This window comes from Chenopodium album, chromosome 7, assembly GCF_948465745.1.
Source record: "Chenopodium album chromosome 7, dcCheAlbu1.1, whole genome shotgun sequence".
Lineage (NCBI taxonomy): Eukaryota > Viridiplantae > Streptophyta > Magnoliopsida > Caryophyllales > Amaranthaceae > Chenopodium > Chenopodium album.
The window spans coordinates 77,322,029-77,338,926 of NC_137840.1; the positions used below are offsets into that span (position 1 = coordinate 77,322,029).

Sequence of the window (16,898 nt, forward strand, 5' to 3'; positions counted from 1 at the left end):
GAGAGAAAGTTAGAGGAGAGAGAAAAGGTTGGGAGGTGGGTAAGGGGGTTGAAAAAGTTGGACACGTGTTTTAATCTTAACCGTCTAAAACAACTTGATCCTACGGTTGAGATGGATTCTTATATATCTAGGGTTCTTATATATCTAGGGGTTCTTACCGGATCCCTCCCATATATATATATATATTCTTTTCTCGTCTTTTGTTGGTGAAGCTCTACATCGGTGAAATTTATTCTAGTATTCCTCGGAACATGGCCCGGTGCAAGTCAATTGTATCTTTAGCTCTACATCGGTGAAATATATATATATAGCCTTTACATTTGTGTTTTTCAACTTTATCCTAACGTTTTTTTTTAGGAGAAAACTTGAGCTACATTGTTCAGAGGTAACACCACTACATATCTATACTTAGTATTTAAAAACACAAACCGCAAATTTTTCATATGACACATGGCATCACAATTCACAAGTCACTCATCACCTCATATGCCATATGTTATCTCCCTTAATATTTATGTTTAAGTCTTTATGCATTATACAACTTTCAAATTCAAGTAAGAAAATAAAGTGTTTCATTTCCACCATAATAAAACAATGTTTTAATTAATACACATTACATAAACATATAAATTATGATAAAAATTGTCTTTTCATCTCCTAGACTTTAAATATAATTTAAAATAATATGTCATTTTATATCCCACAATCTTCACGTATATTTATCTAACTAAATTCATTAATCTTCTTTCACGGTTCTACCCTCTCTCTTTTTTCCTTTTAAATTTGGAAATGAAACAATCTTCCTACATATGAAAATAATTAACCCAAGTAACAACACGTGCATTGAACGGGCCAAAAAGCTAGTTCAATTAATTTATTCACTATCACACTTACAAATAATTGCAACTTCAAACTTAATTATGGGTCTACAAGTAAATTGCAAGCCTAGGTAAATTGCCAATGAGATATTAATGCGCATTACCTGTTGGCTGTTTGATAAATTGCCAATGAGAGAAAACTTATTTACCTATTTTAATTTATGGGCTGTCATATTTTCTTCTTTTGTTTAATTTGTATTATTATTATTTTTTTTTTCTTACTTTTCCAGGTTGAGATATAAAGTTTGGGTTTGACACTTGGACTAATAGGATGTGGCCACGCCTCTGTTTATTAACCAAGATGGCCAAATGGCCAATGTTTCAAAAAAATTAAAATGATAAGAATAATAATAATGAGATGGCCAAATAGGGATGTTTTGAGATAGGCCCGTTAACTATACCTCATGCTATAATACAAACTACGGAAAAATATTTTGTGACATTTTGTTGAGCTGTGTTGTCTAATGATTCAAGGTTTATGTCCGCTTTCTAGGATTGTCCATGATTTTGGGTTGGATTTGAATACCTAATAATATCATCAATTCCGATCCTTGATTAAGTGTTAGATTTTAAAATTTACAATATTGTGGACCTATTAAATATCAATGCAATGAATGCTTGACTCCATTATGTAGTTGTGGTTGTTATTGACATTAGGATTAAGGTAGATAAATATGATTACGAGATAGTAATTTAGGAATCTTATATGATTAGAAGAGCTTGATTGGAAAACAAAAATTATGAAATTGTACAAATATGTGATTGATTAATGATAAATAAAGTGCTACTAATATTGAGATTAATGAAGATATATGAACATAATGAGAGTATTTTATATGTTATTGGCGTATGTCCTAGATTTCTAGGGCATGTTCTCTTCAGATTATTTTCAGTTTAATTAAACTCCAATAAGTCCGATTCAGTTTAATTCAGTCAATCAGAATAAGCCCCTAGATGATATAAATATGGTCTATGGAATACTTCACTCATTCAAAATCACATGACCAAAAAGAGTTTTTAAAACATTTCTACAAGTAATTGCTCACTCAGCGGCTAAGCACCCTCCTCATATCAGGGTAGAGGCCTTCCAAAGAGAGGTTTGATAGATACTTGAACATACATATCAAGGGGCATAAGAGACATTTCGCATGAAACTTACACATCTCTCTCCTCTTTTCTCTCACCCTTATGTGTTGAATTTAAGTGTACCAATGGGTGATTAATAGTATCACTAGATGATCAAATAATATCATTGAACATTCAGTGGTACTATATATTCATTCAATGGTACTGTATATTCATTCAGTGGTACTAACTACGTGTAGAAATAGTATCACTACATAGTCAATGATATTATATAAGCTTTCAGTGGTACATTTAAAACTAATCCCACGTGCCCATCTCTCTCCTCCTTTTCTCTCACCTCCATGTGCTTTAGAATACTTTTCCATATTTTAATGTTTGATATGTATTTGCACATACATATCAAACCTATATTAGTACTTCCTCATGAGGGTATACCTTAAATGTACTACACCTTAAAGGTTAAACATAAATGCTTTAGATGAGTTAATACTTCGTATGAAATAATAAAGAGTATCTTATTTGATTAATTTTTTATTTTGTAGTTGTGTTAACTATTTTAATAATTATTTTTATTAGGGGTTTGTAGTGACCGTTCGAGCGCGAGTGATTGGGTGGGAGGTTTCTTTTGGTGCAAGGACAGACACAAACCCACCAGCCCGACCCATCAATTACCCCCTTCTTCTACGCGAGTTCAAATTTATGCCTTCAGACAACAATGATTACGAGGAGATGATTTTAAACAATGTTCCCTTCAACGGCAAGATTTGTATTGAAGTTCAAAATAATAGTTTTAAAACAAAAAAATTAGTGTATTTGTGTGTTGCCCGTAGGCAAAGTAGTTAGTGTATGTGTGTAATTTGAGTATCTTATGTTTTATTTAGGTACCCACTTGGTTTTACCCTACTCTTAAAGTAGGGGTTTTACAAATGGGTTTTATTTATTGTATTGTGTTATTAAACTTATTTTAGATGTTATGTATTTTATATTAACTCGTTGTTAAAAACTCCATACTAATGTTAGTATGTAGGTTGAAACATTATCATTTGGTATGTTAGTATGTAGGTTTATATGATAATGTATAGATGGAAAAGAATGGGGTGTTATTTGTGAGATATACTAATGTTAGTATGTAGGTTGAAACTTTTAATTGTGGGGTATTATTTGTGAGATATAAAATATTTTAGATTTGCAACTAAAATTTAATGGAGATCGGGAGATAATACTCATAATATAAGACTATCCTATGATATTTTTTCTTGAATTTGTTAGGTCCCCAAAAGTAGGTTTAGTTTGGAGGATGAAAAGTTAAGGCAAGGTTTTACATACTCTCAAATAGAATAACCTTACCAAATTAACCTACTCTCTCCATCTCTAAATTACTCCTTCCGTTTTTAAATATCTACTCCACTTTTTTAATTAGGCCGTTTATAAATACTTGCTCCATTTTCTTATTTGGAAAGCTTTTACAATATTAAATTAATTTTCTTTCACCTAATGATGGATCCACTATGACAAATATTTTATTATTTTCATATTTTCTGATCCACCATGACTATATTTTATCATTTTCATATTTTCTCTCCTCCAATTCTCTCCACAATTTTTGTTTTTTTTAAAATGTTTTATTCTTCCACTTATCCCACTAACTCCATATAATATTACTTTCTCTAATATTTAAAAAACGGAGGGAGTACATTCTTATTTCTAGTATTTATTCCTTATATAATAATAAAAAAAAAAAGTAGAAGTATAATTTAAGGATGGAGGGAGTACCATATTAAGGACTTGAAAATTTTAACTTTTCTTTTTTTTATACAAAAAAAAAAAAAAAAAAAAAAAAAAAAAAAAAAAAAAGATTTTACAATCAGGTTGCTCTTTTTGGATGCATATTTAATGGCAAGGCCTTTAGGGAATTGGTCAGCCCTGCAGTTAGTAAAGCTTAATTACATTGCCCTCCCCACTTAACATAAATAAATATCAAAGGTGATGTTGTTTGAATTCAATTACTCGAGTTTGACATGGTTATATTTACTTAGACCATCAACACTCATGGTATAAAAATTTATACCATCTATCTCTCTCGACTACTTTCTCACTCTTTCTCTAAAAATCATCCCACCTATCTATAATCTATAATCAATACTAAAATAAAAACCATTGACATCATCTATTTTTTAAATTGTACACGTGTCAGCTTCTCCTTATATTTTTTCCGCCTAAACTTTTTTAATTTTTCTCTTCCCATTGTCTTTATTTATTTTATTTTTATTTATTTTGAAAAAGCTAAATATTGACTACAAAATACTTTTATCTTAAGTTTCATATAGCTAATCTTAAGGAAAACAAATATTAACCCTGTATATATGTGATTACTCCGCCTAATTACAAAATCCAGAATTTTGTTGTAAATGATTTTTTTTTTTTCATTATACAGAGTACTATTTTAAATTTTGTAGTTTGATGCCGATTAATACAAAGGGTTTACATATTTTGAGTGATAATATGACTTGAAAATGCATGTATACAATTATAAATTCTTTTTATTATAGCAAATCTAGTGGTGTAAAAAAAATTTACCGCCACACTTTCTCTCTCCTATTTGTATTAATAATACACTTAATTTATTTATGATTATATTTCATTTTATTATTGGAAATAACTAATTAATGTTTGTATAGTTAATTAAATAAAATAAGCAATTTAGGTAGTAAAAAGCAAATTCGAAAAAAAATTATAAAACTATATCAATATGGGTGTCTATGTGTAAGTTGAAAAATTATGAACAATGGTAATTTTTTTTAATACTTTTTTACTTTATAATTTTTTCTTAAAATACAATTGAAAAAAAAAATTGCGTGATAATGCGCGTGACCTGATTGGTTCATGTTTCACGAGGACCAAAGCAAATATTTACCATGAGATAGTACATACCATCACAATGTAATAGGTAGTGGGGTATAAGTTTGAGGAGAGAAAAGAAAGAAATGAGTTAGTGGGGACTATTAATTAGTAAAAAGTAGAAAGAATAATATTAAACAAAAAAGAGAATTTACTATAAAATGAAACATTTCACAACCGCAAAAGAAAAAAATTTCATTTATTTTAAACATGGAGAAAGGATTACTCATTTTGAATTCTATCACCTAAGCTAACCAGAACAAATTGAAATAGCTACGGCTCTTTATCATAGTAGCTAACTAAAATCACCATGCTGCTCTTGCGGCTGTCGTGGTGTGGTGGTGTGGGTAGGGTTTCAATACTTTCCTTCTGTGCAGATACATAGTACCAAGTGTACAAAATCAGTTGTGCTACGGCAAGTATAGCTCCAGCAGCATTGCAAATCTTCTCGCAAGAAAAATAGATTGGTTTAGGATACGATTACTAGCATTAAAGTGGCCCAACTTTAGTTAGCAATCTTTGACACAACACAACAATATGACCGATGAAGTTATTAAAAGAAAACACGAAGTCGACACAACACAAAACCAACCCAACTACAACCCATTTAGATAAAGTGATCAAATCATGCAATTATCCTACTTTTTATATAGTTTTTGATAGATTTTGTGAACAATGCAAAATTAACACGAGACCAAATACGAATATGAATAGATAAGACTTTATGCTAGCTCTACACACCTAATGGATCAAAGCTTTCAATAGAGCAATAATAACAATGAACAAAAAAATGTTTTTCTTAGCATTTTGATGATCATATTTTATCCCACCTAAATTTCTCAATATTACATTATTTTTTTCTTTTTTTTTTTTTTTTTTATAATTTGCCTTGTAAGCCCCACATTATTACTTTTCATCTTGAAAAATGCTCATAAATTTTTCATTTATCTCATTAACAATTTTGTTTTGCTCATTGTTATAAGTCATTTATTTCACACAAAATTTTGATCATGAGCATTTTTTCTCATTGCTCGCAATGCTCTATAAGGCAAGAGAATGGAAATTGTGCAAATGAAATGAGCTGTAAATCCTGTAATTGATTACCAGAATGTAGTGATCAAATTTTTTGATGCAGGCATATGCACTCCAAATGACTCCGTTAAACAAACCAGCAATCGAAAGAGACAATGGCATGTATTCAACACTCTCTGTAGTTATGACCTTCAGCTGTTGGCAAAGGTACAACTACATGAGAATATAGTTTTGTACTCAAACTCGTATAGATAAATATGTAATAAAAACACAACTCCCTCCGTCCCTAAATTACATTCTTCTTTCTCTCTATTATGTAAGGAATAAATGCTAGAAAGAGAAATGTAATTTAGGGACGGAGGGAGTACGGAGTATTACATAACATAAAGAAATACCAAGTATGAAAGTAAGAGGTGTAAGACTCAATACCATTACAGTGAGAGGTGCACCATAAAAAAGGATTCCAAAGATGACATAAAAGATCCCAACAAAGTTAGACCTTGAAGTATGGGTGTAGAATGCTAAGAGTGTGATGCAGATTAAGACAAACAGAACCACAACCTCGGCGTATAAGTATATGCACATTGATTTCTGTGCTACAACAACAGAAACTAATTACCTTTATAAATCAAAAACAGACTATTCAGTAAACAACAAATAATTGAATATGAATAAAATTCAGGAGATTCTCTTCGGATCAATTCTTACCCTACTGAAGCTGTCACCATAGTACGAGTATACAACGTAGTAGAAAATGTAGAGAGCAATTCCAACACAATTAACTGGAGTAAGAAGAATGGTGTGCGGATTCGAGTGTACGAACGGCATTGAGTATAGCACCCACATTGAACAACTGATTAATCCAGCCACAATAGGGTGAAACTTATATTCCTCATTATCTTTTTGTAAATATATCCTCCAAATTGTAGGCCTGTTAGTTAATTACATACCTATATCTTAATCAATATCACACTATATGTACCAAGTACAAAGTATTATATACCGAGTGACAAATTGTATGCAAAAATTATAAATTAGATTGATCATGACTTTAACTATGTAATTAGCACGTACTAGCATCTAAATGGGTGAAATCATACACATCCAAAGACATCTTAGAAAATACAAGCAAAACCAAATTAATCTATACATAGACATTCATAATTATTCAATATAGTTTTAAGCCGGTACAATTTAGTTAATTTAATAATTATCACAATTAAAGTACTAATTACATATGAAAGACAGAGACAAAGTATAATAAAAGATATATAAAAACATACGCAAGAGAGCAAAACATGAAAAAGGATGTAACATTGCCTGCAAAAGTAATCAATGAATCATTATTAGCACTAATTAATTGTGTGAAATAACAAAATTAGTTATTAGCACTAATTCCTCTGTAATAAGAAGAAAGCATACAAAAGCTTGATTAATGATTAAGCAACTTATAATTGCACTCTAGTACTCCATATTAATAGATGCATATTAAAACATCCTTCGCCAATTTTTCTGCCGTTTTACTGACAGATACCTAAGCTCCACCATATTTATTTTAATTTAAATTTTTTACTTAATCATTACCAAAAAGTAACTAAAAAGTAACTAAAATTAATATAATTACACTTTTTTAAATCAATATTTATTAGCAATTACTCAATTTTAGCATGCTTATCAATTTTAGCAATGAATCAATATGAGATATATACTTGTACTCCGTATAATTTAAGATTATTTATTGGAAAATTATCTTTTGTGAAATATCCTTCGTGAAAATATTTTAACGAGGAAGATTATACGGAGTACTGTATTTGTAGAATTTATCTCTCTGCCTTCTTTGAATTCATTGAGTTTTACCTTTTATTCTGTAGCAATTTTCGTGTTTATGTGAGTTTTTTTTGGGTGTTACATCCAGTTCACCTTTTAAGCTAATCCGGATTTGGGATCAATTTTGGGTGATTAGATTCCAATCTCCTTCTAAATATTGTTGCGGGGGATCAAACGCGGGTTCATCACTAAACCAACAACCGATTAGTAGCGTTCATCTGAGTTGTTAAGGTTTAGGTTAGGATAGAAATTACCTCCATTATTACGAGTTTACGTCATAATACAAATAATAGAATTCAAGCTCTTGATTTCGTATATTAAAAAAAAAAAAAAAATTAAAAAAGCAAGATTAATAAGTCACATAATAATTTATTCAATGTGAACTACGATTAGGTCGATTACCACTCCTATAATATAATCATAAAAAGTATTACTATCATGCATTAAAAGTAATTCTTCATACCAATAATTACAATAATGCTCATAAAATAAATAGAGAAGATTAATTGTTCATACCAATAATTCCAAGAATTGTAGGAAGATCAAGATTCATCATCATCGTTGCTTAGCTTCAAGAAACAAAGGAAAGTGAATTTTGAGAGAGAAATTAAAGAGCAGTGGCAGATCTGGAAGATTGTTGGACTAGAATTATTGATATGATCAGAAAGTGGGATAAGAGTTCTTGCCTTCTCAGATTCTCTCCTCCTTTGCCTAACTCCAAACTAACGATAGTGTACCTATAGGACGTAACAACTGACTGGCCCAGTACCAGAGAATGGCATAAATCCCCACGCTTCTTTAGTGTGGAATGACGATTATGGGCCGGATAGAATTCGGAAAAATAATCCAAAGTTGAGATTATTTTGAGTAAAACGGAGAAAGTTGGGATTATTTTTGTCAATTTTTTCGGAAATTTTTTTTTTTATAAATTACTATAATTTTTATTTGTTTATTGGTTTTTTGTGTAATGAAAAACGCTCCTCAGCAATGAGCTAGCTCTACTAATGAAATTCCAAGACACATTACCAAGGAAACTACTAACATGATAAATATCATCCAATAGACCAATACTAAATGAAAACTACTCCTCCCACGGTCTTGTGACGAAATTGTGTTAACAATACCAAGGCAATCGCTCTCCACCACCACTCTTGTGAACCCCGCTTCCACTGCAGCTTTTATCCCCAAGAAAACAGCCTTAGCCTCAGCTACATTTGGCATCCAACGATCCTCTGTCATCCTCACAGCAGCAAATAAAGGCTTCCCCCTACTGTCTCGGACAACAGCCCCAGCATAGGACCCCAACCCCTCGCAAGTGTCCCCATCCATATTGAGTTTTACCCATCCCTCCCTTGGTGGCTTCCAACGTTGCTTAACACCCTACCCAATACTCGCAAGTATTTCTTCCTTCTCTTTGACATCGCACAACTGCTTGACCATATAATAATAATAAAATATAAAAAAAATATTAAACAAATCAATATATGTGTGTTGGGTGGAGTGAAACTACATAGCTCTATAAAGCTATGTAGTTTGGCCTAACTACAAGAGGTTATAGCTCCACAAAGGTTAGTATATAGCTAGCAATTAATTAGAAATTCCCAACGGGTCCTTATGGACAACCATTAAAGCACTTTATCATGTAATATCGCTATATTATTTATTATTATTTTTTTGAAACCTAATATTGCTATATTATCGAGGGCGATAAATCTAACTTTAAAATGAGCAAACGCAATCCATTCTCATTGGCTTCTTTTATTTCTCAAAAAAAAAAAAAAAAAAAAAAAAAGGCATTTGGAGACTTACATAACTTGAACAGTTTAACTTAATAATGAGTTAATTTTGTTTGCCCCTCTTGTGAGAAGCTTGACTTGCATATGGGAGCTCAATTATGCAATTTTACCCATTTTGTGGGAAGTTGATCACTTGATCATAGAAAGTGCTATGTATCTATTAAGCAAATTTTACTTTCGGAGTATTTTACATGTCACCCAAACAAGCAGTCATGTTGGAGCATCATAACATGAATGAAAGACTCCAATCTCAAGGGTAAAATAATTCTATTGGATCCAGTCAAAAAAGGAAAAAATAAAAATAAAACTAATGGCTGGGTTAAAGATTACAGTAGAAAACTAGTGAATCCAAAGACAAAATTGTCAGTTTTATTACATTAATAGTGCTTTAAATTTCTTTTAAATCTATGGGAACCAAGTTTAATGAAGTGCTCCTCTTCATAAATCTCCAAATAATGCAACAAGCTCTTCAAAATTATGCATCAGTCAGAGAATGACAAGGAGAGACCACTGTAAGACATAATAGGGTGATAAATCTCATCTATTTCATTCCAGTATAGCTAAAATTACAGTGAAAAAATTGCATCTTCTGAGCAAAAATTACATAATCTCACAAAGCTTAGCTTCGCCATATCTACCCTAAAAACCTCTCACAATTCTAGATGAAGCAATTTTCTCGTATTTGGGACCTATGGGATTCATCAAATGAACAGAAATCCCCTTTCCAAGTTGGTGACAGCATTAGAGTCGGCACAATACAAACACGTTTCTGAGACATACTGCATAAATTAGTCGCATTTGATGTTTTTGTAGATCCTTCGTACAAAAAGGTTGGAGCCCAGGAATCCTACAGCCCCTGATATAAAATATAGTAAAAAAAAATATTAATTTCACAAGAAAATAGCATAACACCTCAAATTCAAGCTAGAAGCATTACAGTGGAATTTAATGACCATCAGTCTCAGAGACCCTTTATATAGAAGCATAAAGTGTGATAAATGAGAATAACAATGTATGATTATCAAACAAAACTCATGTATTTCACAAGTAGAATCCCATGATACATGAGGATCTCCAGGAATTGAGCAAGGAGATTAATCAACAGAGAAGTCTTTTTAAAGATACTTACCACAAAGAATTCCTAGCCCAAGGCAGAACATCAAAGTGTAACCAAAATAAAAGCTGATCTGGAAGAAACCCGTCATCTTGGTCTTCACATGATAGTAATAAACTGCATATAGGTAGACATATATGGCAGTAGACGCAGCAGAAAAGAATGAAGTCCATTGCCAGTGGTAGTTTTCAGCATTCAACAAGAAATAAGTTCCCACAATCGTCACACAGACAGTCACAATGATGAGAATCAGAAATACAAGGAGCATGAAACCATAAACATAGTACACCTGCAAGTGTAAAACAACATAAATAAAATAAAAAAAAAAAAAAAAAAAAAAACAAAGTAAAATAAAAAAAATAAAAAAAGAAGCATGATCAGCTGGACAAAAGTACAGGAGCAATTATCAAGACAAAAAACTATTGAAAAGAATGGAGCACCTTGTAATTCCAGAAGGATGTGAAAACAAAATACATCTCAATGAAGATGCTCCCAAACGGAAGCAATCCACCCATAAGAGATATCACTGAAGGAGTCAGATACCATTTCTTCTCAGGGATAGGTCGAGGAATAGTCTTAACCCGACATGGATTGTTTGGAGATCCACTCCAGTTTCTTCCAACAACGGTGCCAAGGAGTGCAAGGGGGAAGGAGATGAAAGCCCAAATAACAAAAACTACAACCATAGTTCCGAAGGGAATAGCAGCCAGAGAACCATAGAATATAGCAATAGTGTTCAAGATGAACCCAATCCCAAAGCACAAAAATGGGAATAGGGAAGCTGTCAAAATCATCGTCTTGATCCAACTTTTGCCTGAACATTCAGAGAATATATCCATCATCATTTTATTAAAACAATTAGCATTAAAAACTGAAAATGATAGGTAGGTTGATAGTTTATTAAGTTACAAGAGAATTATCACTTACCACCATTACGAGAGTACATTCCACCACTCACATACCCTGATATAAATGATGTCAAGGCATAACAAACAATAAATGTTGTGACAATGGCTCCCCTCCTGAAACAAAGATAATAGTACTGATTTTAGAAAGTAATGTGACTAGATGTAGTGATATAATAGTCTTGTACACAATAACAGAGTACAAATGTCAACACTTCTGATGTAAAAGAAATAGAAGAATAAGTCATTCAAATTATTAATCTAGTGGTGCAGCACAGATGACATAGAGATCCTTGCAATTATATAAATCAAGCTAAAGATGACTCGGATTATCAAGTATCTCATACATACCCTATATACAGCATTCCAATAATTGCCAAATTGATGACAAGGAGAACCAGAGTTGCCAGCTGGGCGCCATTACCAACAACAGCTGAAAGCAGAGCTAAGTTGCGAGGAGAACGGAAAACATCTCCATGAACAAGTTTCCAACCAGACTCTTCACTAACATCCCTTTCCTGATCATAAAAATCCAACTTCAGCTAATATATATAATATAGTGCAGCAAATGATAGAATGAACAAGAAAAGAGTCTCACCAAGGTTTCCAAGTCATCATCCTCCCTAGCATACTTCGCATAATCATTTCTAAGAGTACGCATCAATATCATAGATACCAACCCAGTCAAGAAGATAACCATCATGAACGAATTGAAAATGGAGAACCAATGGATCTGCCAAAAAATTAAGTAGATAAGACCACTATCCTTAATATGAACATAAGATTACAAGATACTTCTTTTAAACCGAAGAGAGCATCTAACTAGTTGCAAAAGGTATTAAAAAATTAAACATTTAGAACCTCAACCACATGCCACATGAAACTAAGAAAAAATCCCAAAACAACAAAGGCAGGACTCTTCAATTCAGCAAGCTAATAGTAAAAACTAAAAAGCATAATCAAACTTCAGTTGGATTAGGTGTGCAAACCTGGTGCTCAAAGAAGGGATAATCCAGGTATACATCAAAACGCTTGGCAAAGGTAACATTTGTAGGAATCCATTTGACAGTGTATGTCATGTCATAGACCTTCCCCTCTTCCACTGGCTTGGCACCGTCCTGAGTGAGATTAACATGAATGATCTACAAAATAGGCATAGCATATTCATAAGTTATTTATAAATGGTAAAATAAAGTCTAAACAGGAAAGTCGTAGAGCTGAGATACAAAGGGTAAGTAGAGTCACCTGATTGCCATTATATTTAATGACGAAATTTTTGTTTGTATACAGAACATGTTTAGCATTCTCAGTGTTTTTATCAAAATGCAATTCTCCCACAAAACCTGTGCCGCAGTAATAAAAGTTAGAGAAATGAAACAGGAATTAAATTTGACATTAATACTGAGTAGGCAGGGAAGAGCAAGTGCGTACCCCATAGTGGTAAATCGTCTGAAGTTTGTTGAGCAGACAGGATGGTTAGATGAAAAACAAAAAATCAGTCAAGTAATCAAAAGCCACAATTGGTGCATCAATGAGAAACAAAGGAAGCATATTTAAAATATAAGCTGCTCCAATGTTGCTTGACATCTGAGTGTCACTAGTAAATGAAAGAAAGTGAGGACTGACTACTGAGAAGATTTTGAGGGTATCATAAATATATCACATACCGATAAAGAATTCAAACCAGTAAGAATTTTCAATAGCATCTTTGAACTGTTTGGCCTTGGTAGGATCAAGCTCAAGTTCACATATGGTTGTCTTGTCAGTACTTTCTGCCAAATTAAAATAGAAAAACATCATTAAGTAATATCTGAATTCACACCCAAATTCTAGTGTACATTTCACAGAATTCACACAGCCATAGAAAAATGAACAGAACAGTCAGTAGCAGACATAATATCTTAATAGAGAACCAGGACTTACTTCCAAACTTGAAATCAATTTGGCTATCAATAAGTTCATTTCCACCGAGAACCTCACCCAAGCCACCCCACCTGTGGCCAGAATACCCAGATGGACGGCAAAATGGAAGGCTGAAGTAGTTATAAGTTTCTTGAGGATTGTTATATGGACCAACTTTGTTCACCCAAAGAGTTACATGTTCACCTGCTTCATACTATATGAATTCAAAATAAGAAACAAAAAAAATGAGTTTTTAACTTCAAGGAATCCATCAAGAAAGTAACAGAAACATGCACTCTTACAAGCTGATAAAAACAATGTATGTCATTCACACAACCACATTAATCTCTAGGTCTCTATCATAAATTAAAAAAAATAAATAAACACTAAAAACCTTGATTGGAGAGGGAGAAAGGGGGATGCATCAGTCAGACGAGGATAATAAAGCTGCAGATGGGGGAAGGGAGTGTCAAAAAGGAAAGATTTTAGAATCAGAGTCCATTGTGGACAAAGTAAGAAAGATGCCAATGATTTATTTCTAGCAATAGTTTCAGAATCAACCAGTTTACCTAAGAGTACTAGACTGAGACACTTACAAGAACAACTAGCGCAAATAAGTAGTGCCTCTACTAAACTTTCCAAAATAATGGAAACAGCTAGACACAAAAATTTCAGGCTGAATGGTTTCGCCAAATGAAACCATCAATTAAAATTGTCTAGGGTACATCACTGCTAGTTGCCAGGCTCATATCCTCTTAACAACCTCAAGCGTGCTAGGGTACGTCACTGCTAATTGCCAGGCTCGTGTCCTCTAACAACCTCAGCGTGCTAGGGTACGTCACTGCTAATTGCCAGGCTCGTATCCTCTAACAACCTCAAGCGTGCTAGGGTGCATCACTGTAATTGCCAGGCTCGTATCCTCTAACAACCTCAAGCATATCCAATTACCCATGAAACTATGGTAACTTCTCCAAACCAAACCCGTCCTATTACCCCAGATTTACTTCAAATTCAAAACATCACAAGCCGGGGTTTACAGCCACAGCAATGACTCAAGATCATCTAACCTATGCTTAATTACGAGATTGTACACCTAAACTGCTCCACAATGCCGAGAACTGTACTAATACTGATACATTGTTGAAATAACAGCCAAAAATTCATGGGATCATGGTAACAAAAATTGAAAGCATCGTAAATTACTAATGAAATCCAGTTATTTTGATTCCAGCGGTCCAGCATTGCCTTCTTTTGCTTCAATTATCCCCATATTAACAAGCAAAAAATCCAATTAATCTCCTCAATTTCCCACAAAATTGCCGAGAAATTTATACATCGGGAAAAGCAAACTAATTTGTTCCCGATTTAATTATAAAAATGGGCATCACAAATTTCACATTAATTAATTAAATCAATCCAAAAAACCCCACGATCACAAAATTCAGCTCATTTTTCCCAACCAAATTAATATCAACAAGATCTAAATCAACAGCACACAAAAGATCAAATCAAACCCATAATGCGAAACAATGCAAGATTAAAGATGAAATAATTAAAACCCAAGTACCTTGTGATCGGACTCGGATGCAAAAACGGGTGAAGAAGAGAATAAAACAACGGTGAGGATGAGGAGGGAGATAGATCCGACGGTGGAGGAGGGCATGATTGCAGAGGAGAGAGAATGTGACCTCAGCTAACGGTCGGATCTGCTAAAAGACGAGTTGATTTGTGGAGAAGAACAACAACCAGCTTTGGAGAAAAAAATTCGATGAATTAATTTTTTTATTATTTTTTGAGAAAATTAATATACTTGATAGTATTACGCAGTAATAGTATCATAGTTTGGGTGTATAATTGTGGATTAGTATTGGGTTGATCTTGATTAAATCTGGAAATCTGGAAAAAAATATTAAAGGGCTCTAATGCTAATTTATGGTGGAGAGGTGCTGAGTACGTCGAACTTTGGGATTTTAAAAATAATAAAAAAAAAATATATACGGAGTATAATTTAAGGAAATAGTGTTTTTTGGGCTTCTATGTAATGGTAAGAAATGTAGCCCAGCCCAGTGCAATGGCCTATATCACAAAGACATTCCAATCATTCTAAGTCACAAAGAGAGATTTCTTGGCTATGGTCTACTAGAACAAACGACAAATTAAAAGTTATTCTTTATGGGGGTCATAGTTACCACTAAAATAGTTGAAGTTACCCTCAAATGACTGCTTTACAATTAAATTAACATACATCCGTCTTACATCAAATATATTGATAAATGAAAAGTCTCGGATTTGGACTTTGGGTACACAACTACACACTATTGTATACTTGAATTTGGATAGCCTTTATCAGATATATTATACACTTATACCTCCAAATTAGTTGAACTAAACAATGTATTCATTTCTACTTAGATTTTCATATAATATATACACAGTTTTAAGTAATTACAATACAATTTAAGCTCGATATAATTTATTTGAAATCATTTTATCAAAACCTTTTTGAAAAGAGATTCAATTAGTTGAGAAATGAAATGTTTACAACTTTTTTTCACAACTCTACGGCCCTGCATTAAACTATTAAAAAAGAAGTGGGCCACAAGTAGTATCAATCACCGAATAAACCCAATTAACCTATACTAAAATAGTAAAATCTCAATCCTAATCCAGGTCAGATACCCAAACCCATAATACTGTAAGAATTAACAATCCAACTCGAACATGAAGGTAGAGAAAGACATTGGTACTCATGCCAACCCACATGCTCCCCTTTAGAGTTTAGACCTGGCAAACAGGTCATTTAGGTCAAGTCAGTTTAGGTCGAGTCAAGTTCGGGTCAGCAAATGTCTGGGTCGAGTCGGGTCGATTTGTGTTTCTGGTCAAAATCAGGTCAGCACTTCGGGTCAAGTTTGGGTCGGGTCAAGTTTGGGTCAGGTCAAGTTCGAGTCGTGTCAATTCGGGTCGGGTATGTTCGGGTCTGGTCAATTTTAAGATCAATTTTCGGATCAATTTCGGGTCGAGTCAATTCGAATCGGGGCTATTCCGGTCAAGCTTGTGTCGAGTCACCAAAATAAATTCACTTTAAAAAAAATTGTTGAAAAAATAAAGTAAAATCGTTAAAAAAAAATAAAAAATCATGAGTACCTATTACGTAGGAAATAAAGAAGCCCTAAACTAAGTAATTCACTATTTCACCCTATTAACTTAGGATTCGGGTCGGGTCACCACGGGTCGGGTCGATTCGGGTCAATCAGTTTGGGTTAAATCGGTTCGGGTCACTTTGGGTTTCGGGTCATTTCGGGTCGGGTCAAATTCGGGTTTTGGGTCAATTTCGGGTCAGGTCATTTGGGTCGAGTCACTTCAGGTCATCGGGTCATGTTCGGGTCAAATCTATTTCGGGTCGAGTCGGGTTAGTTCAGGTTCAGGTCATTTTTGAGTCAATTTTCGGGTTATAGGTAAG

At 33.2% G+C, this 16,898-nt stretch overlaps 2 protein-coding genes across 2 annotated transcripts; both read right to left on the minus strand.

Annotated features, from left to right (window-relative positions):
- Positions 1–5,069: 5,069 nt before the first annotated feature.
- LOC145638669 (bidirectional sugar transporter SWEET4-like) lies at positions 5,070–8,457 on the minus strand. The gene is made up of 6 exons (XM_081689661.1): positions 8,238–8,457; positions 7,178–7,214; positions 6,603–6,825; positions 6,324–6,485; positions 5,967–6,089; positions 5,070–5,306 (listed from the first exon to the last, which is right to left on the minus strand). The coding sequence occupies exons 1-6, from the start codon at positions 8,278–8,280 to the stop codon at positions 5,136–5,138; spliced, it is 759 nt and encodes a 252-aa protein (XP_081545787.1). The 5' UTR covers positions 8,281–8,457; the 3' UTR covers positions 5,070–5,135.
- A 1,335-nt stretch (positions 8,458–9,792) lies between these two features.
- Positions 9,793–15,390, minus strand: LOC145639742 (transmembrane 9 superfamily member 1-like). Its single transcript, XM_081691064.1, has 12 exons — positions 15,006–15,390; positions 13,460–13,652; positions 13,204–13,308; positions 12,968–12,985; positions 12,782–12,879; positions 12,526–12,678; positions 12,135–12,269; positions 11,888–12,054; positions 11,559–11,653; positions 11,072–11,445; positions 10,647–10,920; positions 9,793–10,373 (listed from the first exon to the last, which is right to left on the minus strand). The coding sequence occupies exons 1-12, from the start codon at positions 15,099–15,101 to the stop codon at positions 10,306–10,308; spliced, it is 1,776 nt and encodes a 591-aa protein (XP_081547190.1). The 5' UTR covers positions 15,102–15,390; the 3' UTR covers positions 9,793–10,305.
- Between the last annotated feature and the right edge of the window lie 1,508 nt (positions 15,391–16,898).

Bases quoted from the DNA above. Each gene is read 5' to 3' on its own strand.
- LOC145639742 (XM_081691064.1), bottom strand. From the start codon at position 15,101: ATGCCCTCCTCCACCGTCGGATCTATCTCCCTCCTCATCCTCACCGTT. The intron at 11,654-11,887 runs GTATGTATGAGA...TCTTTGTTTCAG, and splicing joins ATTGGAATGCTGTATATAGG to GAGGGGAGCCATTGTCACAA. The intron at 11,446-11,558 runs GTAAGTGATAAT...CTGAATGTTCAG, and splicing joins AATGTACTCTCGTAATGGTG to GCAAAAGTTGGATCAAGACG.
- LOC145638669 (XM_081689661.1), bottom strand. From the start codon at position 8,280: ATGATGATGAATCTTGATCTTCCTACAATTCTTGGAATTATTG. The intron at 7,215-8,237 runs GTATGAACAATT...TTACTTTTGCAG, and splicing joins TACAATTCTTGGAATTATTG to GCAATGTTACATCCTTTTTC. The intron at 5,307-5,966 runs GTAATCAATTAC...TCTTGCGAGAAG, and splicing joins AATTTGATCACTACATTCTG to ATTTGCAATGCTGCTGGAGC.